General features: G+C 43.7%; 1 protein-coding gene across 1 annotated transcript in view; it reads left to right on the forward strand.

Moving 5' to 3' along the window:
* Positions 1 to 23,223, forward strand: part of LOC132592646 (solute carrier family 9 member C1-like) — a 76,484-nt gene that overhangs the window by 39,035 nt on the left and 14,226 nt on the right. The window contains exons 11-21 of the mRNA XM_088665649.1: positions 1,159 to 1,325; positions 3,784 to 3,924; positions 6,578 to 6,675; positions 8,966 to 9,085; positions 10,701 to 10,896; positions 12,641 to 12,829; positions 13,294 to 13,443; positions 15,175 to 15,226; positions 15,503 to 15,651; positions 16,111 to 16,236; positions 18,086 to 18,184. Coding sequence (XP_088521775.1) covers positions 1,159 to 1,325; positions 3,784 to 3,924; positions 6,578 to 6,675; positions 8,966 to 9,085; positions 10,701 to 10,896; positions 12,641 to 12,829; positions 13,294 to 13,443; positions 15,175 to 15,226; positions 15,503 to 15,651; positions 16,111 to 16,236; positions 18,086 to 18,184 — 1,487 coding nt within the window. The remainder of the gene's footprint in view (positions 1 to 1,158; positions 1,326 to 3,783; positions 3,925 to 6,577; positions 6,676 to 8,965; positions 9,086 to 10,700; positions 10,897 to 12,640; positions 12,830 to 13,293; positions 13,444 to 15,174; positions 15,227 to 15,502; positions 15,652 to 16,110; positions 16,237 to 18,085; positions 18,185 to 23,223) is intronic.

A 23,223-nucleotide genomic window follows, 5' to 3' on the forward strand; every position in this document is an offset into this window, starting at 1 on the left:
ACCCACAGGCTCGGATGCCACAGACTTCTTGGGATTTCACTCGTCCCCAGCAAGCAGAGAGCCACTGGGGAGGAGGAGAGAGGAGCCTGGGAGGGGGGTGGATGTGAGGGACAAGGGATACAGGGAAGTCCCTCCCATCTTAAGTTCCAGCCCATCACCAAGCGCTGGAGAGAGTAAGGAGAGCTCTGCCTCCAGCGGAGAGTCAGGAAGTGGTGTCCGAGGCTCAGGCAGGGTTGTGGAGCCCATGCCTCAGGTGGGACAGGAAGTTGGACGCACGGGGGGGAGGCCAATCCCCCCAACTCCCGAATTGCGACGCAAACGTAGGGGGAAGAGGTTGGGTCTGCCAAAGTTGTGGTGCTGGAAGAAAACGCGCCAATCGCCATTCGGGAGTTCTGACACCTCACCTTAAGGATGCATTTTTACTGCTCTGAACACTGTAAATAGTCAGCACTTAATAAAAGCCTTAAAAGACCATGCTGGAGTCGTTACTCTAGAGTAGCCATACCAGGCCCTCTGACAATATGTGAATCAGAATTGTATGTTTCCTACACGATACTTCTAGCAAATGCATGTCTGTGGGGGAACATGATTTTCTGCTCAGTAATCTAGATCTCTAAATCAAAGGTACAGAGGCAACTGGTGTGAGAGTTGCTTTCAATTGTAGGTATATGTTCTCTTTTGGAATGATGCAACCTCAGACTTGCAGCATAGCTCAAGCACTCATGAATCAAATTAGATGGATGCTATAATTAATAAGAGTTTCACACACTACTCCATAGCACTTCTTAATGTGAAACAGCACTGGGGCTTTTGTCCTTTCTAGTGTTAAAGATCTTTAGAACTGAAAGTGCATGTGAGAGAGCATCATGTGTTCCAGTGCTATTCTATAGATGCACAGGGACAGTTTGCCATGCATGTGGTTTCATGGGCAACTACACCTTTCCTCATTAAAGTGGCAAATTGCCTGTCATGGCCTTTGGTAAGACCTTATGAAGAATACCTCTGCCATTATCCATATGCTTTTGCTGAAATTGTCGTTATGCCTTTATGTATATACCCCACCCTTCAAATAAAAATGTCCAAGTCTGCTGTCATAGACCTTTGCTGCTCTCTTGTAAATCTTACTATGACCATTGAATTACTTTTCTGTTTCTATAGGCCTTTGTAATATTACTCTTCCAAAACGTATGGCAATGCATAACGCTGTTCAGCGAATCAGACAAATGGAAGCCAATGCATTTGCAATGCTGAAACTTGATAGATTTTTGGCTGATGCAAACTGGACAATGGCTGAAGAAGCAATTAAAATAGATTATCCTTATAAAGTGAGTATCTTTCAGTTAGTGTTAAATAAACATAACTTAGAAAGTGTGTAAAACCAAATGCAAAGTGGGCTCATAGCCTGAGCTCACTTGTCCGTTTGCTTGCCCAGAACAGAGCCACCTATCATTTGCCATGCTAAGGCTTGTGCCTGCCCTGCTCTTCAAAAGGAAGAGACGGGGCTATGACACTTGTTGAGCCAACCTCAGGTCATGCTTAGCCATGCAATTCACCTGCTATGTCTTTGTTAAAAGAATTTGGCAGAAGCAGCAACCTGAGTTCAAATTATTCATCTGACAGCAAGGACTGAGACATAGAAGGTGCTGGACTAAATACTTCCAAGGACTACAAATTTTGAGGAACCTTTCATTGCTTGTCTTAGTTCTTGTTTTTCCCTAGGTAAGGGTCTCAGCTGAGAAACAGGTATCTAGCCTAGTGGGGATTTGTGTTAGGAACAGAGTCCACTTGAACATTTACCGTATTTATTTGTAAACATATTTGTAAACTGCAATTTTCTATAAATATCATAATAATTGTAACTGAATAAAAACCACATAGAATGGAAGTAGATCACCAGCTGACTATTAAGGAAAATGTTTTTCATAAATTAACTGCAGAAGCCTGGTAGCAAAGAAAAGGTTTCAGCAAATGTTTGAAGGTTAAGCTAGAATGTGCCTGCACCCGTCCCGTATCCAAGAAGCAGAGCCTGGTCAAGCATAGGTCAGGTTTGAGTAATGGAAGGTCAGAGAAAGCAGTCTGGATAAGCAAGATCAGAAAGCAATAATACAGTCATACCTCATGTTGCGTTAGGTTCATGTTGCGTCTTTTCGGCTTGCGAATGTGGCAAACCCAGAAGCATTCTGCGCACTTTGCACATGTGCAGAAGCATTCTGTGTGCTTTGCACATGCACAGAAGCGCCGCTCTAGTTGTGGAATTTTTGGGGTGCGAACGGCACCCCAGAACGGATCGTGCCCGCATCTAGAGGTACCACTGTAATATTAAAGGTGGTTTTTTTTAAGTACACAAGAGATAGCAGAACAAAACTATCCAATAAGTCAGGGGCAGCATAAACGCTTAACTAAGCCATAGGGGTGCTGGAATAAAAACATTTTCACCTGGTTTATAAACACTATTAAGGATGGAGCCAACAGATCTTCTGGGTCAGGGAGTTTAACAGGCTGGACACCACTGCAGAAATTCCCTCACATCCCAACCACCTGCACTTCTGATGATGTGGAAAAGTTGTCTCCAAACAATCTGAGTGGATAGGCAGAATCATGTGAGAGGAGACTGATGTGTTTCCTCACCATACTGACATATTCTGGAATGCAATGAAGCCAAAGTTAAGCCCATTCTTTTAGCTCCTGTCTGGGGTGCAATCTCACCCTCAGGATTGTGGGTGCCCGTTGCCGCAACGCAGATGTGTGAAGGGTGCCTCAGTGGCTGGCTGCGGAGGGCAGAGCTGAACTGATTCTTGGAGGCAATGCCGCTGCCACCTGCCGGCTTTTCTAATTGACTTTGTGGGTGCTCTATCCCCATACAGTGGAACCTCGGTTTATGAATACCTCGGTTTATGAATTTTCGGTTTATGAACACCGCGGACCCATCTGGAACGGATTAATTCATTTTCCATTACTTTCAATGGGAAAGTTTGCTTCAGTTTATGAACGCTTCAGTTTATGAACAGACTTCCGGAACCAATTACACCCATGCTTCAGTTTATGAACGCTTCAGTTTAAGTACTCCGCGGACCCATCTGGAACGGATTAATCCACTTTCCATTACTTTCAATGGGAAAGTTCGCTTCAGTTTATGAACGCTTCAGTTTAAGTACCCTGCGGACTGTCTGGAACAGATTAATCCACTTTCCATTACTTTCAATGGGAAAGTTCGCTTCAGTTTATGAACGCTTCAGTTTATGAACAGACTTCCGGAACCAATTGTGTTCATAAACCGAGGTACCACTGTAATTACCATATTTTTCCGTGCATAAGACTAAGGTTTTCCCCTAAAAAATAATGTAAGAAATTAGGGAGTGTCCTTATACATGGGGTCATCTCTCCCCACTTTCTAAAATCTGTGTCCCCCAAAATAGGGGCGTCTTCTAGACGGAAAAATACGGTATATTATTGTGGGTGTCCAGGCACCTATGGCCCCCTAGAGTTGGCTCCCATGACTCCTGTGTGTGATTTAAACAAAACTGGCCCTGCCACACAGTAGTGTGAATCAGTGACTTCAGGCAACACCATGAGTGGGGTAGATAAGACAGGATTTTTGTGTGTAAATGCTGCAGCAAGACTTTGTAAATTGTTGACTCTACAGTAGAGTATAAAAGTGCTCAACTTCCATTGGATTGTGCCCAAAATGTTTGGAGTCTTAAATTAATTTAATATTATCCTTGGTTTGATATTGAGATTTCAATCAATGCATATTCTGTTTTTCTTATTCCCCCACTTGTGCAGTTAGATTCAGAAGAAGTTGATCAACTGATCAAATCACTTAGATGTCCAGAATGTAATACCAATGTTACATTTGAAGCAAGTTCTCAACAAATTGCTGACATAATGGAAGAAGCCAGATTACGTCTTTTAACTGCACAAATAGTTTGTACTTTTAATTCTATTGGCCTTTTATTGATGTAATTTCAGGATTATAATTACTTAACAATATAAATGAGCATTTTATGGTGGTTCAGAATGAAAAGTCCCAATTCTATAGAACGTTTGAATCTTAAGATCTATGTTTTACTGTGAATTCAAAATACATTGTACTTAGTGTGGTCCATAGCTATTAAAAATACAATATTAAGTGTCCACATAATTAAGGTAAAGAAATCTTTCTCTTTATCTGTCTTTATAAGTACCTCTTTATACCTAGGAAATAGAAAATTGAGACTAGCTTCCTTCAAAAATATTACTGCACTAGCTCAGTGTTTCCCAACCTTGTGCCTCCAGATGTTTTGGGACTACAACTCCCATCATCCCTAGCTAGCAAGACCAGTGGTCAGGAATGATGGGAATTGTAGTCCGAAAACAGCTGGAGGCACAAGGTTGGCAAACACTGCACTAGCTGACCCGGCCACGCGTTGCTGTGGTTCTTTCCTGTGATCCCCCCCCGTCCCGATCCATGATGTATCCTGCCCCTCCTCCCTCCACCCTGGCTCATCTCTGTGTTTTGGTAGGATACCCTTCCCTCTGTTGTCCCTGGGGAGTGTTGGCCCCTCCCCCCTGTATCTCCATACCTTGGCCCCCACCCTTGGAAAAGGAACTGTCAGCTTCTAGGTTCTATTTCCCAGCATGCGCTTTTGTCTGAGCATTCTGTTGTCCCTGGGGAGTGTTGGCCCCTCCCCCACGTATCTCCATACCTTGGCCCCCACCCTTGGAGAAGGAACTGTTAGGTTCTGGATTCTATTTCCCAGCTTGCACTTTTCTCTGAGCCCTCTGTTATCCCTGGGGAGTGTTGGCCCCTACCCCCGGTATCTTCCTACATTGGCCCCCACCCTTGGAGAAGGAACTGTCAGTTTCTGGGTTCCATTTCCCAGTATTTACTTTTGTCTGAGCCCTCTGTTGTCCCCTCCCCCCTGTATCTCCATACATTGGCCCCTGCGCGTGCATCGTGAACATTTCTATATATTTAGATTAAGGAGCGGGGGTGATGATGCGCCCTGGGACCCAGAGAACTACTTTAAAAATCCCGAGTGGGGGTGTGTCAAATAGTGAAGCCCCACAGCCCCGTAGCAACAGACAGGCCCAGACAGATGGAGGGGGGGGTCATATGGGCCACTTAGCGCGGGCCTCCAAATCCAAAGCGGGCCTCGGTCAGCATATTCACAATCAGTAAAATGAAAAAATTAACAAAAGGGTTAAAAACAGGGCCACATTATCCACCTGGCCTGGGCCTCTGTCTGGCCCTGCAAGGGCCTGGCAACAGCAGGCACGTTCTGAAGCACCCGAGTTGTTCAGTTCCATAAAAAACCCAGGAAGTGGCAAGGGGAAGGTAGGGGATTGTAAATCGAGGGGGGGGGAATTGGGCACTGCAAATATCTGAGGACTTAAACTGGCCAGATAAAGTGCATAGTTGTTGTTTTTTAAAAAGACGCAGAGGGTTGCATTCAGTCGTAGGATATGTGAAACGGAAGGTAATAGCCCCCCTTCAGACCCCCCTGAGCCTCAGAGTCCCCCTGAGTCGAGGCCAGATACTGTGGAGAGGGCAGGTTTCATCCCTGTGTCTCCCCCACCCTGTTCTGACCCATTACGTATCCCTGCTCCCTTTTTGGCGCCCCCCCGGCAGACCCCTACCTCCACTTGGCAATGTTGGTTATTTGGTGGGGGGGGTTGGGGGGGTAGTGGTGCTAAATGGTAAAGTAAAAACCCCTTGCTGTGCAGGGGCCTACATAAATCAAAGGCCGTGCTGCGTACTGTGATCCCTGCGCCTGTCCTCTCCCTAGGAGCCTGGCAGGGGCCTAGGGGTCTGATAATGGCCGCCTTGGTGGTTTCAGTTGCTTGGTTGATGATCTCATTTGGTTTGTGGGTGTGGCTTAGATTTCACAGGAAGGGAGGGGGTGGAGGAGGGTATAACGCCACTTGAGGGCGCTGTTTGACTTGGTGGAAAACCAGGTCTATACCTGCCCAGGTGTGTGATTTGAGGGATTGTTGTCCCCAACAACGCTCGGGGAGTGGCCTGGATCATTGTGTCAAAATTTCAGGACGATCGGTCTAGCGGTTACGGAGAAATGTGGAAAACGCAGTTTCACGATTTTTACATTTTTATATATATAGATGAACAGACTGGAATAGGAAGAGGTGTTTCTTCAGTTATAGACTAGTCTTCTTCAGTTATGGACTAGTCTGAGAAATGCATAAACTAAAGACTCATATCTGACAATGCATCAAGTGATGATCTGTATGTGGGAATAATGTTTTGTGCAGAATGCACAGAAAGTATACATTTCCTACAAAAAAGACACAAAACTTTTGATTCCTGATTATGCTAAAGCTCTCCAATATTAGAAGCGCTGGGGAAGGCAGCTGTCTTTAAAAAAACAAACCACAGGTTGCATGTGGGGAAAATGTGAAGCACTACATAAAGAACTTTCATGTAACCTCAATGTTTTTTAATAGAGCTAATTAACAGTTTAATTAGCATTCATGCAGAGGCAGATAGATAGCTATGTTGTCAGTAGGTAGATAATGCATGTTGCTGAAGAAAGCAACAGTTATTTCATTCAGTATATACATTATTTTTTTCAAAATATAGGCCAGTTATCAGAAGCAGTACAACAGTGGAATGCTGAACCAAGATGCTGCCCAAACATTAATAGGTGCAGCAGAAAGCTATGTTGATATTGAAGGAAAGTAAGTGCTATATTTTAAAGAAAGAAAAAGATAAGTGTTGTATGATTTTTAATGTTATTGTTACAAACATCCCGCCAACCACCTGAATTAAGATCACACACTACTGATGGTTCATGGAACACAGCTTGGGAACCACTGGCCTTAGAACACAAGTTCATAACCTAATAATGCGATCTTAAGTACATAGGGAAACATTTAGTGAAAATTGCCTGAGAGTCCAGTGGATGTGCTTATCTGGTGTCTGGACTCAATAAAGAACTGGATGATGACTTGAAAACTGAAGCTCAACCCTGACAAGATGGGGGTCTGGTTGGCATTTCTATTAGAGCAGCTGAGACTGAGTCCTGTGGTAATTACCACACATTGAACCAAGGACAGGACTGTGGTTATGACTGCCCACTTAGCAGCACTTAGCACTCTGGCTTGCTGAGCCTGCACAGAATGATTGTTCTCTTGGGCTGTAACTGCATGTTTTGAACCCTGGGTTGCAGGAGCCTTTGCCTTTGAGAATGTCTTCTAAGTACTGTCTGCAGCCTTTGGGGGTGGGCAATTTCATGTCAGGCAAGACATATTTGTACAGTGGAACCTCGGTTTATGAACACCTCGGTTTATGAATTTTCGGTTTATGAACACCGCAGACCCACCCGGAACGGATTAATTCACTTTCCATTACTTTTAATGGGAAAGTTCGCTTCAGTTTATGAACGCTTCAGTTTATGAACAGACTTCCGGAACCAATTACACCCATGTTTCAGTTTATGAACGCTTCAGTTTAAGTACTCCGCGGACCCGTCTGGAACGGATTAATCCACTTTCCATTACTTTCAATGGGAAAGTTCGCTTCAGTTTATGAACAGTTACTCTGCGGACCGTCTGGAACGGATTAATCCACTTTCCATTACTTTCAATGGGAAAGTTCGCTTCAGTTTATGAACGCTTCAGTTTATGAACAGACTTCCGGAACCAATTGTGTTCATAAACCGAGGTACCACTGTACAAGCATTTAAAAAAGGTGCTCCGAACACCTGAAAAAAATGGAGGAGAGTAGTGGCACTAAAACACAGGAGAGTGGAGAGTTGCCTTAGTTGAGTTGCTTTAAAAGAATGAAAACATATTTGTTAACTAAAGCAGTCTTAGCCACTTGCCAAAATACCTTCAGCTGGCATGCAAGCAAAGCATGGGTCATCTAGCAATTCGTTAATGGCTTTTATGTGATCAACTAAGAGCAATGGAACCCTAATTCCTATAGTTTCTGGTGAATTTCCTCAATACCTGGTCAGCCCCACCCTTGGAATCTTCAATTGGGGGAAGCCAGCTCTCCCTTGTATCACATCCCTGAAATTCCTGTACACAGAGGGGAATTTGACCATCAGCTCACTATAATTTGTCAAGAGATTAGAAAGGTAGAACAAGAGCTGAGAATTCGGCCTGTCTCATCATGGTGGTTTCTTGGGAGCCTGGAACATTCCTTGTAAGGGAGATTCCTTGGTGCTAACTAGGGATGACAGAGATATTTGATTGAGTTATAATTTCTGACCTGAACTTTCTGAAACACCACCATCCTTCAAAATTTACACTTCTCCAAATATGCAGTATACTTTAATCAAGTGTGCAAAAATACATATGCTATGGTTGTTGTTGTTTAGTCGTTTAGTCGTGTCCGACTCTTCGTGACCCCATGGACCAGAGCCAGAGCACGACAGGCACTCCTGTCTTCCACTGCCTCCCGCAGTTTGGTCAAACTCATGTTCATAGCTTTGAGAACACTGTCCATGTGTTAAGCTATGGTTAAGTTTGCATAAAAATGCATATCTGGAGGGAGGAAATAACATAAAAATGCATTGTCTTATAGCGCATTGCTTTGCAAAAGAGTGTATATTGGGCAAAATTAATGGATTTCCCTTTTTGGTGTGAAATTGGATTAGGTCCCTCTTTCAGGGATCCTATATGCAACTGACTGACCCTTGTGAAAATGGGATGCTGAACTAGATCGGCCATTGACCTTATCTTCGTATGGTCATTATTTTCCTGCTCCACTGATTTTGTATCTTTCTCTTGTTTTAAAGTGAAGTTTAGTAAGCAACCTTGATCAATTTTCCTGAAGAGCAGGCTTCTAAGGAAACATTCAGGATTGCATTGTTAATGTGTTGTTGTTTTTAATGAAGCAGCTGTCTTGATACCTGTATTTTCAAATTCACTCTGTGATAATGTAAGTTGAGATATCTTTAGGATCTTACTATTTTCTTACTGTTAGCTTCTCTTCTCAATTACCTTATCTTAAATATTTTAGGTTTATGAATATTCATGAAGTAAAGACTTATTGGGAAAGCAAAGGAGTGCTGGTAAAGTTGAAGAAATTGCTATCTGATTGGGTTTACAGTGTGAAAGAGGAAACATTTAAGCCACCAAAGTTAGTGTTTACTAATGTTTGCTAAAATATGGTTGACAGAAAAGGTAGCGTGCTTACACAGTAAAATTATACAGACATACACATTCATTTGCTAAGATTAGTAATCAAAATATTGAGCATAGTTGTTGAGGTTTGCTGGGGTTTGGCCACAAGGAATCAAGTTTCCAGTTCTGTGGAGAGCTAACTGTTGTTCCAGAGGTGAGATGTGCAGTTCCAGGCAGTTAATCAAATCCCAAAATGACAAGCAGAGTTCTGAAGGACCAAAAGCAAGTAATAGCAAGTTCCAAAATCAGGAAGTAAGATCAGAGAGCTAGGGCTTTCAAAAGTCAGTGCCAAAGTCAGCTGTGTAGGGAAGGGAGGAGTTGGCTTCACCAGAAATGATCCTGCCCAGAGAGGCTCATTATTCAAAGTGAAGAGCAAGCTCTGAAGCTTGGATTTTATAAGGCAAGGGAGTGCTAAAGTCTGATGGTGGTGCTTATATTGTAACCCTGATGGATATCTTTCGATGCACAGTACAGGTTGCAGGAATGCAGCCGTAGTGGCACAGGAGGTTAGGCTCGGGAGGTGGCGGTGTGGCTGAGTGCTGGGAGCCCCGAGTCTAGATTTATCTTGACAGTGATTCATATCCCTGTGTGTGCAGGTGGAGATCAGTATAGAGCTCAATTGAGTCTTCTTTCCGGCTAGTGTTCTGGCCCAGTTCTGAGCCTTGGAGCTGTCAGCATTATCCACTGACTCCCTCCTCTTTAGTCTGGGAAAAGGGGCTGAGACTGGGGAGACATTGATGACAGTGATGGGTAGAAGATTGGATGCAGATCTCTACTTTTGGCCTTGCCAGCATCACGTTTCTTTGGAGCAAGGTCAGTGTTGGCAAGAAAGAAAAGAATACAAGTGTGTTGTACGATTCTTCCTCTGATACCTCTGGGTGCCCCCTTCTTTGGGAAGTAAGTGAGTGTCTCAAACAGCCCATACAATTATGAATTATGTATAGTTCTGTTGGGAAATCCCCCATTTCCAATGGGGAGGGGTCTTAGCTGCCAAGTATCCCGTTTTTCACGGAAACCCCCGGATTTTAATCTGTTTCCCGCTGTTCTCCCGAATGGAGAAAAATCCCGGAAATCCCCCAGATTTCCTACCTGCCAGGGAGCCTCCATTTTGGGTGCTGCTCTTCCCATGTGTGGGCATCGGAAATCAGGCAGAGCGGCACCGGACGTCGCTTCTATGCATGCCTGGCAACCAATATGGCCGCCGCCATGCGGCCACCACCAAGATGACCGCCAGGCATGCGTAGAAGCAACTTCCAGTGCCGCGCCATTGCTGATCCTGCATTTTTCAGCGGGAGACTTGGCAGGTATTGAAGGGGTACCCAGTTTTAGGAGATGAAGAGGAGCAGGACTCTTTTGCACACTTTTTCGTTCTTCTCATTTAGCTTCACAAGACTCCTTAGCATCTCTATCAACAACTATAGATTCTTGCCTGTCTATGGGTCTTATCATGCATTTTTAAATAGTCTAATTACCCATGTATGGTATGAACAAGTAAATATAATGTAGTGATCAGAATTTTCTAAATGGTTTGGTAACTAATCAAAGGTCAAAATTTTATTCTCCCTCCACAGAAGCAAGTTTTTAAGAATGTGCCACCATATGGTATTTCTGGACGAATTTGAATATATAAGTACCATGATGACATTTTTGAACGGTGTCCCTATCGTTCTTCACTTTATACCAAAGTATGCGGATACATTTGTTGAAGAACTAAAAATGTGCAACTACTATTATCTGGCTTTGTATATATTGGAAGCATTATTTAAGGTACTGACTATTCAAAGTATTGCAATATTTGTATTAATTGTATTTTTAATTATTGACTTACATTTTTACAATATGGAATTAGAATTTACCGGTACTTGACCAACGGTGTGAAATTGAAACTCTTGTTTCTTGGAAATATTACACCCTGCTCATTCTTTTTCTTCAGTTAATGTTCTGATTCTTGCCATGGCTTAAAAGAAACAACTATAGTTGTGTTGACCGAGAGTTGATCCCGCTCCTCTCTTGATCACCTCCTGCAAGATCACAGAGATGTCTGTGTATGAGGAGACCTTCATATTGGCAGTCCCTTTTCCCATACACTCAAGAGTTGTGTGAAAAGCGGTCTGTGAACATTATTGCAATCAGTGGAGCTCACACCCTCCCCATTATTTCTATTTGGTTAGGTTTATAGAATTGTGTGTGGCAAAACCACATGGAAAATAAAACAAAGGACGAAGAGCTTTTGGCCAGCAAAGTCTCTGGGGGGAAGTGCGTACTCCTTCCCCTTCGCCAGATCTTTTTATTACAATATGAAAAGGTTACAAAGATTCAAATCATCCAATAGAATTCATTCTGATTTCTAAAAACCCTTCCCAGGTTTCCTCCCACCTTGAATCTGATACCTTGGGAAGGTCTGAGACTAACACATAGATGCTAAAAGGATGTTCTGAACTGCAAAGGGACTACATCTAAGGACAGGAAAAAGACCCCAGGAATTCCTGAAGGGATTAACACAGAAGTGGTAGAAAAACAGGTTTCACAGCTTTCCAAAGGCAGGCAGGAAAGGAGATTTGCAATTGACCTTTTGTCCCAAACAAACACCAAATGTTTATGGCAGCTAGAAGACAAACAGGCACAGATGCCTGGTCTTTTGAACCCAGCCTGGAAACGTGATTCCAGTCCCAAGAGAAATGGAGTTAACACAGTCTAGCAAGGAATTTATCTCAGAAACCAGAATCCCTTAACCCAGGCAGAAAAAGTCTGTCCCAAGAACCCTTGGTCCTAGACATCCTTCTCAACCACCACTTGGTTAAGTTTTTCTGATTTCATACACTAAATTCCTAAAAGAGAACACTACAATTGTGTTGTGTCTATGCTTTATGTTTGAAATCTTAGGAATAACTTTCCTCTGCTGTTGCCCCTCCAGCAATTTAGAGAAGTACATAAAGGTTAATCATAGCTTACAACAGATCGTAGACCTATTCTCCATGAATTTATTTAATCCCCTTTTAAGGTGGTCTAAGGTTGTGGCCATCTCAAAATCTTATGGCAGTGAATATCATTCATTAATGTGAAAAGCTCATCAGTGTTAGGTCAGACCAGAAGTCTACCATCCTGTTTCCCACAGTGGCCAACCTTGTGAACTTCTGCAGGGCCTGAAGATACTAGGCTCTCCCATTGTTGCTTTTCACCAGTAACTGGTACTGGTATTGGTTTCCATTCACCTGGTTTGGAGAGATTTTTTTGAAGCCCTTGTAAGTTCTCTGGGGGTTTCATTACCCTGAATAATTTGGTGTATTGCAAATTTGCCCACATCACAACTTATTCCATGTCTTTTGTGAACCAGTTAAAAGCACCAGTTCCCAATACAGAACCTTTTGAGGCTCCTCTTCTTACTACTAGTCATTGTTTTTATTATGTAAGGTGCTTTGGGAGCCCTGTCAACTGAGGAGTGGAATAAAAATGCTTAATACACACAATGTATTTTCCTGTTTGATGTCAATTAAATATTTGTTTTAAACAGGCTTTTGCAATGGGGAGGACCTACATCTTTTACCACTGGAACCAGTTTGATCTTATAATCATAGTAGTGGGAGTTGTAGATGTCATGATTAGTAACTTCTTTAAAACACTCAGAACTAAGTTTCAAATGCTTAGTACTATCAGGATATTTCGGTTTTTTCGTGTTTTAAGAATTCTGCGGCTCTTTAAGGTAATTTTTTAATCGTTTTGTCAGTAATGTGTTATGCTTTTTTAGTAGAAAACTATATTTCCTTCTGTGATTCAGGAATTGGGTTTTTTTTTGGGGGGGGGAAGAACCTTCTGTTGACAGACAGGACTTCTAGAAAAAATGACATTGTTGGGAGGGGCTTTTCCTCAATTCCTATGAATGACTTCACTTAATTCCTAAGCTGCCTTGAGTCCGTGTCAGGAAAAAAGGCAGGGTATAAATAAATATTATAATAATAATTCCCAGAGGAATCCTGCTTCGCTAAAATGCAGCAGGCACTTGGCAAGAGTTGTAGCTGAGCTTTTGTGACTTTGTTTAAAAGCAGCTTATTGAATTTGTGGAAGATAAAGTGGCTGGGTAATGTTGACGGAGCTGTAATTGTCTAGTATGGCCATTAACTGTGCAATATCTGATATATGTATATTTTAATACATTATGTATTTCAGCTTATGATACCTAGAATTATTTATTTATTGGACAAGCAAATAAATAAACAGCTCACCTTCCGGTATGATATCGCCAAAGGATATGTTCAAGGTGAAGAAGATACAAATTGTTTAATTGGACAGATTGCTGGCCATGAGAGAGTTTATCAAGTGAGTACATGACTTCACATTTTAAGCAGAAAAATACATCACTTGTGATACCATTCCTTAGAGCAGGGATGAGGAACCTGTGGAACCAGATGGACTAAAGCTTCCATCATACCTACCCATTGGCCATACTGACTGGGGTGGTGGAGTGCAACAATATCTGAAGAGCCGCAGGTTCCCATTTCCTGCTTTAAAGAGTCAATAATATATTTTGAGAAGTACAGTCATACCTCGGTTTAAGTACGCTTCGGTTTGAGTATTTTCAGTTTAAGTACTATGCGGACCCGCCTGGAACGGATTAATCCACTTTCCATTACTTTCAATGGGAAAGTTTGCTTCAGGTTAAGTATGCTTCAGGTTAAGTACGGACTTCCAGAACCAACTACACTCATACTTCAGGTTAAGTACGCTTCAGGTTGAGTACTCCGCGGACCCATTTGGAACGGATTAATCCACTTTCCATTACTTTCAATGGGAAAGTTCGCTTCACGTTAAGTACGCTTCAGTTTAAGTACTCTGCAGACTGTCTGGAACGGATTAATCCACTTTCCATTCCTTTCAATGGGAAAGTTCGCTTTAGGTTAAATACGCTTCAGGTTATCTTAGAATTTTGAAGTGTTAGGCATAGCTCTAGTGGCTTTAGCCCAAACGTAGCAGAGTTTTCCTGCACAGCGCAGAAGCTAGTTGAGGTGGAAAGGACTAGTCGGCTAGACGCAGAATAACTATTTACAGGATTTATTAAAAGAAAATAAAAGCAGCAGAGTTTCTGCATACAAAGCAAAGCAAAATAAATCCTCTGTCTCTCTCTCTCTCCAACCATACGCAGCACTCCTACTCCTAACACCCAACAAGGAACAACTGTGCTAGCATTCCTAGATAACAGAGTTCAGTGCTGGTCATTAACCAATCAGAGAGCTGTTTGCCAGGCCTGGCAGACCTTGGCTTTCTGCCAAGAGTAAATTGACACTACCTTGAGTTAATTGTATGAAGCAAGAATCTGTAAGTTTCCCATGAGAACCAATTAACAGAAACTGAACAGGTTAAGTACAGACTTCTGGAACCAATTGTGTACTTAAACCGAGGTACCACTGTACTCTTCACAAGGGGATTACATGCTATTTTGTACTTGTAAAAAGCTGAGGGCACACGTAGTTGAGGCTAGTAGAATCTTAAAGAAAAAAAGAATGTAACAAGATCAAGATAAGAGAACTGAACCTGAACTAAACAGCTTAGTGTCCGTCAAGCAACCACATTAATTTTAAGTACCATAGGATGGTGCCCTCTGAAATAGTAGGGAGGACAGCCCCAAATAATATGGAGCTGCTCAAAACTAAAGAAATGAATATCTTCGATTTAAATGCCCTTTTCCAATGTTAAAGAAAAAATGGCTCCCTCCAATGGAACTCAGTTCATATGTAACACTTAGTAGTTAGGAAATGGGAATCATGCTACAGATTTCTCCCCTCCCCCATATCCCACTGAAATGAACCAGCATTGCCTGGTAAGTATTGTAAACCATAGTTTGTATTCTAGCTGGAACCTGCTTTATAGTTGTCTTTATTTTAAGTGTCTTAAGCATTTAGGCTGTGGGCAAGAATAAGTACAGAAAGCATAAGGTACATATGTACTATTAAAATTGGTATAATTATTCATTAGTGGCTATAGATATGTAATTACCTATCAAGGAAACTTGTGTTCTGCTTAACATAAGGTGTATTTTCTCCCTTTTTACAGGAAATAAATAGAATATTGGAAACGAACAAACAAGAGGCTATGAAAGAGTTAGGTAGGAATTTAATGAGGTATACTTACAAATTGTTCTGGGTAGTGCTTGAGAAATAATTTATACTTATTTCATTCTAATTTCCAAAACTTTTATTAAAATTCTGAGGGAAATTTAAAGTCCTAAGATATTGTATTTATTATTAAGACTGCTCCTGCTCCTCTTGAATTCAGGAAACAGGCAGTTTTTTTGGAAATGAGGTTACTTACAGAATAAGTAAACAGCAAAAGGGATCATAGTGGCAATTGTTTAGATAACTAATATTTTAATTTGTTTTAGGGTTAATGCAGCGTGATTATCCAGAGATTGTCACAGGTGTGAAAACCAAACAAGCAGTCCAAACAGTGCTAAACACAGCTTTTGAAACTCTAAAGTTTATGATTTCGGGAGGAATTGTTGATAAAACTGAAGGTAGTGAACTACATAAGGTAATTTTTGTAATCCACACCTATGTATATATCTGTGCCTAACTACATCTGTATCACCATATCTTTCATTAGTAGATTAGTGAAAAACAAGTCAGGCAGAATATACTTGTACATTACAAAATACACGGTTGAGATCAAAATGAGTCAGTGCTCAGGAGGGCTCAGGACTAGTATCCTTTCCCATCCGGTACATGACAAAGAAAAAAGACTGAGCTCTGAGCAGGGAGGAAGTAGTAAGGATTATTTTCCCATTGTTACTTTTCTTGCCAGGGCAAGCAAAGGATGTGACCTCACAGAATGCCCTCTCTAGGAATTTACAGGGGGGAACTCCATGTGTCTTAACCCTTTGCTTACTTAGCAACACATGACATTTTATTTTTGCTGCAATTATTATTTCCCACAGTATCTCTACCTTCTGGACTAGTTTCTGTAGATTCTAAGATTACTTTTCTTCTTTAGAGTATTCTAATTAAAAAACAACAGCTTGCAGCACTTCCATCTACAATTGCACCTCCTACTGCACAAGAACTTCTGCGTAATGTCATTTGGCTACAGAATGACAGAAAACAGGTAGAATACATTCAGGTAAGCATTGTCGTAAAACATATTTCTATGTTTAAAAGTAGTCTGTGTCTTATTTAAACAAGGCCCCAAGAATGTAGAGCCTTCATTCAATGGGATATTTAGATCCTGCTCCGCTCATTAGGAGCTACCTGGCCGACTGGCCAGCCAGCCTTGCATCTGTGCATTGAATTTGTCATCTGAATATGATATGTGATCTCAGAATCTTATTACTCTTATTGCACAATTACTACTCCTTGATTTTGATGTGTAATATTTTTCATTTGTCCAGTGCACAGTGTACACAGAGAGCACTTATACATTCTGATTCGAAGGAATGTAATGCATCATTATGTGTGTCAACCAACATTTATTTCCAAAACCACCCCTATTCATTGCTTTCTACCACCTCACCTCCCATCTTCCGAAAATGGTTGTTGCTTTAACAAAAAAACAGTTTTTCTTCATTCTCACTTCCTGTGATACTTTGGCCTTACAAAGATAGAATATCACCATATGAGATGACCACTTTTTCTATTTTTCCCATTGGAATCTCTTACCCTGACCAGTGTGCTGGGTGTTCCTGTCCCCACCCATCTCTCATGAACATGTGATTTTCTTATTTACTCCCTATGTTTGACTATGCGTTTGGAACCCTGACCTGGGATAAGGGGAGCTGTTATTGAGGGGTGGTTTTTGAATGGGTTACATGACACCCTTCTCCCATGTATCATCTTATGAAAATGACAACCTTCTGGTGATTTATTTTGTTTAAAAAATGGTTAGAATTTATTTATGCATATTTGTGTATTCTGTCTAATTTGTCCCTGAGTTTTTCACTTATATAAATGTCAGTATTTCTGTTTAACCTTTAATCAATGTGAACATTTTGTAGGCTTTGTCTTTCCATTATCTATTTGTTATTTGACATTTTAATGAATAATGTTGAATAGGATTTCCAGATGTCTAACTTTCTGAACCCAAATGTTGGTTAATTTTTCACTGCTGCAAACCAGATACTGTTGTCTCTCTCAAGTGTTATGTTTCCATTTCTCAAAACATCTTTGTTGTGGATTTGCAAACTTTTGATCAGTTTCCTATAGATTGGAAAACACAATGAATGACTACTCTTAATGACATTTACAAATTATGTATTTCGAGACACACCATAAAACTACCATGCACATTTAAACTGTCTCTCTTACATATCTCACCTTTATGTTACATAGTCAAAATACTTTTAAACCTTTTATACTATAATAGATATCCAATCAGTATTCCATTTATTTATTTAATTTTTTAAAAAATAAATTGAATGTATATTTGATTATTCAGATATTATCTGCCCATTATCTTTCTCCCATATATCTATAAAACATCTTACACTGCAGTCTTCTTATTATGAAATGTTGCTGTAAATAGTACTCCTTCGCTGTCTTCCCAAAGTAAGCTTTCAGAAATATCTTAAGATATCTTAAAATATTTAAAATATCTTAAAATATTTATGTCCCCTCATTTTGTATGCATACTTAATAATGTACAGTGGATGCTCGGATTGCAAACGTGATCCATGCGGGAGGCACGTTCGTAACCTGCAGCGTTTGCAACCCGCAGCATTTGCAACCTGCAGTGCTGTGTCTGCGTGCGTGCGGATCGCGATTCGGTGCTTCTGCGCACACGCAAAGTACAATTGAGTGCTTCTGCGCGAGCACTGAAACCCGGAAGTAACCCGTTCCAGCACTTCCGGGTTTGGCGCGGTGCGCAACCTGAAAATGCGCAACCCGAAGCATCTGTAATCCAAGGTATGACTGTATTGTGTGTCTTATACTCTGTAATACTTTCTATACCATGTTCATTTATTTGCTATTTTCAGAGAAAAGCAAAAATTCTTTATTATGATTATGGAGATATGATATTTGAGGAAGGTGAATTACCACAAGGAATCCATTTAATTGTATCAGGAATGATAAAGGTAAATTTATAGACAAAATACCTGAGGAGGATAAATAACTGGCAAGAAAATAGGGACATCACAATGGTGGAGAAAATTATACTAAATTTAATTTATAACTTTTTACTGCAAGTCTTTAGCACACTTTTCTTGACTTTAACTTTTTATAGGGATATATATGGTCATGATTGTTATTTTTTTATCTGCTGATCCATCTGTAACATAAATAGTCCCTTTTTGTCACTATCACCACCAACCTATAAACCTGTAAATAGATTATGTGGGAAAATCAATTGTCCATTTCCTTTGGAGTGATGGAAACAAAATGTAAGTAATGGATGTGGCAACAGATGGCACTAAGCAAAATGTCACCACCACAGATGTAAAAAAAAGCCCGTCCATACAATGTGGTTAAATACATCCACAGTTGAATAATGTGCAATTTTATTTGCGTGGTCAGGCAGAGACCCCCCCAAACCCCAATCAGCCCCCGAGCGGAATAACGACCTCAGACAACGTTCTTTGGGATTAAAATTGGCCACAACTTTATTAAGATTCAGATGTAGGGAGACTTTGGCACAGGCATTGGCCGTTTATCCTCCCAGCCCCGCAGCCAGGGGTCTGGGTAATTTCCAGGTTATCCAGCATATATGGGAGTTGGGCTAGCTCTGGAGAACATATGTTCAAGCAGATAGCCCGCCCCCTTTTCACCGCCGCTGGAGGAGGAGAGCAATGCCAGCCCCTGGGTGGATGGTCAATGCCTCCCCCCTAGACCCCTTTAACGGGAATCCTGGTATCACCGTCGCAATGGGGGCGAGGGGTCACCTCCCCCACGCCCCCCATTTTGGTAAATGTCTAAAGGATCCCGCCCAAGGCCTGTAACCGCCACCCGAGACCGTCAATCAAGGTCTCGCCGCCAAGACTACCTACACCTGTAAAGACACTTCGCCAACTGCCAACCATTCCAATAGGCCATGCGTAATGTTGCTCAGCCAATAATCGTTACTGGCAGCTGTGAGGTGTATGCCATCGGGCCAGAACAGCTTCTTCCTGTATATTTTGAAGCCGAGATGCTTCACAACATGACCCCCAGTGCACATGATTGCTGTGCGCAATGCCCTGTTTATTTTTTCAATGGTGTAATTAAGCCTAATAGGTGTAGAGTTGCCGTGCCATTGCAGGCGTGGAAGAAGTTCTGACCAGAATATGGTGATGGTGTATGCAAGCTCTCCAAGTCCGCGATCGCCATCTTTCTCAGCACAATGCTCTTACGCCCGACCAGAACGTTCTTGCCAAGGTGGAAGACAACTGCATCTGGCGGGGGACGGAACGCAAGCTTGTGACGCAACATGGGCATGAGGGCATTCCAGCACATTCCATGATGCCTGAACCAAGAGATGTTGATCTTCGGTTGAAGGCCCAGATGTTCATCAGCTAAACCTGAGGTGGCATAGACCGCAGCCCAATGTACTATGCGGTGGCCGAAGATCCAGACATATTTGGGGTGTACACCTGAAAGAAGCATTACCCGGAATCTGTCAATGCCTGTTGATTTTGCCTAATACAGTATAGCCCTTGAAGGCAGATGACCTCCACCGCCCCATTGCCTTCATGTGATTTGCCGGGAGCCCGCTCGCTGCCGCTGTGGTTGCTGCCCCAATGCGGAAAGAATGGCCAGAGAATTGTGCTGGGTCACCACCGCAGGCCTGAATCACCTTCCATAGAACCGCAGTGAATTGGCTACGGGTCAAAGGGCGGCCCGTGGCATGGATCAAGAAGGGGGTCCGACCCATGGGGTGCACTTTCATGAATTTAAGCACATCGGAGACTGGGCAGGGACCAGTTCGCGAGGAGCCTGCCAATGTAAGGGTGGTGCCCTTGCCTAGCTGGTCAGTTTTTGAGGCCCGGATTTTGATGTGCACATTGTGGTTGTCCAGACTGACATCGTTGACTGTCAGTCCCCCGTGGCGGGTTGATTTTGAGTCGCTAACGCACTCCCCAATCCTGAGGGCACCAAAGAACGACAGCGAGAAGGCAGCCCTGAAGAGGCTGACCTCGTATCGAGACCAACATAAGCGAGAGAGCACATCCCAAATCAATCTGAGAGTTTCAATGGTGATCGGCTTCCTTTTAACTGGACTGGGAAGGTGTGTTTGTCGCCAACCTGCAATTAGTTTTCTTACACGGAATGTGTCACAGGGATCAGGGTGTTCCGAACAATTACTGACATATGAGATCACGGCCTTGTGTAGCCGAATGGTTTTGAGAGCCCTTTCAGATATACTAAGTATTTTAGAACATCGGATTCCCTGGGTGTGCGTCTGTGTCGTGGATCATACTTAGCTCTGAACTGCTCAAACTGTGACCAGGCTCTGAGGTAGGACTTCAGTGTTGATGGTGCGAGGGCGCTCAATATTCCTGACATCACTTTGCTTCTCCAACTTTCCAGAAATCCACTGGAAATGCCTCTGATAGCTGGTCGGCGGAAATGCTCCATCTGAAAACAATACAGGGCACCCGCAATCTCATTACTAAGGCCCGGAATAAACCTTGCGGAAAAGAAGATATTACCTCTGAGGCATTCTAGTACGAAGAGGTGCAGTATGCGAATGCTGACTGCTTCGTGATGTCCGTCCAGAAGCACACCCTGGTGTCCTTGAGGTGGCACCCCCATATTCGGAGAGCTACTAAGATTGGAAAAATCTCTAGAAATGTTAGATCCCGCGTAATGCCTGCTTCATGCCACGATTCCGGCCATGGTTGGGCACACCAGTAGCCTCTGAAGTACACACCAAAGCCACAGTGGCCAGAGGCATCTGAATGTATCTGCAGTTCCTCCCTTGGCTGAAGCCAGGTTTGCCCGAAGGACACTGTGTTGTAGCCTTTGAGGAAGGTCAGCCATGTTTTTAAGTCTTCCTTTACCTCTTTTGTGACCCTAATGTGATGATGGGGAGCCACACCTCTGCCAGGAGACGATTTAGGCGTGTGCAGAACTCACGGCCTGGCGCAATGACCCTGCAAGCGAAATTTAGGTGCCCTAACAGCGCCTGCACCTGACGCAACGTGGTTTTTTCTCTGGGGATCATGGCAGTTATCATCTCATAGTGCCTGGAACTTAGCCTGCGGTAAGCAAGAAGTTTGGTTGACATAATCTAACTCAATGCCTAGGTATGAGATGACTGTGGTCGGGCCCTCTGTCTTATCTGCTGCCAGCGGGGTGCCAAATTCGGCAGCCAGCTGGACAAAGCTGGCTAACGCCCAGGCACATGCGTCTGAGCCTGCTGATCGGACCAGAAAATAATCATCTAGGTAATTCGAGATGTGATGGGACCGTGATGTTACTTTCATGGCCTACTCCACAAAAGTGCTGAATGTTTCGAAGGCAGCACAGGCTATGGAGCAGCCCATAGGCATGGCTTTGTCAAAGTACCAAATGTCCTGAAATTTAAAACCTAACAACCAGAAATCCTGTGGGTGCACTGGAAGCAAGCGGAAGGCTGATTTGATGCCACATTTTGCCATGAGGGCACCTGGGCCGCATTCCCTCACCAGCTTGATCGCTTGGTCAAGGGATGCGTATTTGACCGAGCATTGTTCGCGTGGGATGGCGTCATTCACCGAACCTCCCTTCAGGAAAGACAAATTGTGTATCATACGGAACTCACCTGGCACCTTTGGGACGATGCCCAGTGGTGACACTATGAGGTTAGGAAATGGAGGTTCGGGGAATGGACCCGCCACACGCCCAAGTAATTTTCCTTTTGGCAATGTGTGGCATTTCACACACACTGCCTTTTGATTAGGGGCATCTGTGTGGGCAGGTGTGCCTATCACAGGTATCCGGAAGCCCTCTCTAAATCCTTCCTCGATTTATTTTGCTGCCTCCCTGTTGGGGTATTTGCACAGGAACGGCAGCATGGCTGGAAGAGAGATAAGTGAGGGGGCTAGGGAAAGAAGATGGTTATTTCCATGTGTTGCCCTTTGAAGGCTGAGATCCAGAAGCGCCTGCGGACAGGCGGGGTGCTAGGGCTTTTTGCGCCCTAAGCAAAACACCTTCTGACGCCCCCCAGGCGCATGCGTCATGACGCACGCACGCACACCGCTGATGCCCCTGCGTCCCCTCCATTGGCGGGAGGAGCACGGGCCAAGGGGGGAGCTCTGCGCCCTCCCACCTGTGGAGGGGACGCTTTGAGCTCCTCAGCAGCGGTGGCTGCAGCGAGTGGCGGCAGCAGCAGCAGCAGCACACATAGCTGAAGGCTTCAGCTGCGGGCGCTGCCGCTTGCTCGCTGCAGCCGCTGGGGAGCTCACAGCGTCCCCTCCGTGGGCGGGAGGGTGCTGAGCTCTCCTTTTGGCTCGTGCTCCTCCCGCCTGTGGAGGGGACGCTGGGGGATCCTCGGTGGGCGGGCAGCGGTGGCGGCAGCGCCCATAGCTGAATGCTTCGGCTGCGGGCGCTTGCTGCCACTACCGCCGCCGCTCGCTCCATAGACGGGAGGAGTGCGAGCGCGCGCCTTGGGAGGGCGGCGGTGGCGCGGGGGTTTTGCGGGGCAGGCTCGGCAGCGCCCCCTCCATTTTCGCGCCCTAGGCAATGGCCTAGTCTGCCTAAATGGACGCACCGGGCCTGCCTGCGGATGCTCCATCCTCATGTCTGGTCTGGGATGTGCCAGCTCCTGTGCTGCGTGGGCCACGAAAAAGCTTCTTACCCCGATAGCATTTGGTGGTGGGATAGAATCCACCACAGCGCTCACACTCATGGGCAAAATGACATTTTCCCCTAAAGCAGGCCCCATTGTTGTACTCCCAGCATGATCTCCTGGCTACCTTGGCTGCCGGTTTTGACTGCCTTCCGTAATCAGATTTCCTTCTCAAAATATGGAACGACTAGCTTGGACTACGCTTTGTTATCCAGAACGTCCCATCTGAACATGGGGTCCTGGGCCACCCGTTCCCTGAATGAGTGGTCGTAGGCAAGCGCCGCCGCCTCATCTGCTTTGGCTTCCGCAGTTAAGATGATGATGAGGTAGTTATAAAGGTGCCATGCTCTGTCTGGATAAGTGGCTGAT

This window comes from Zootoca vivipara, chromosome 1 (assembly GCF_965207765.1).
Source record: "Zootoca vivipara chromosome 1, rZooViv2.hap1.1, whole genome shotgun sequence".
Taxonomy (NCBI): Eukaryota; Metazoa; Chordata; class Lepidosauria; order Squamata; family Lacertidae; genus Zootoca; species Zootoca vivipara.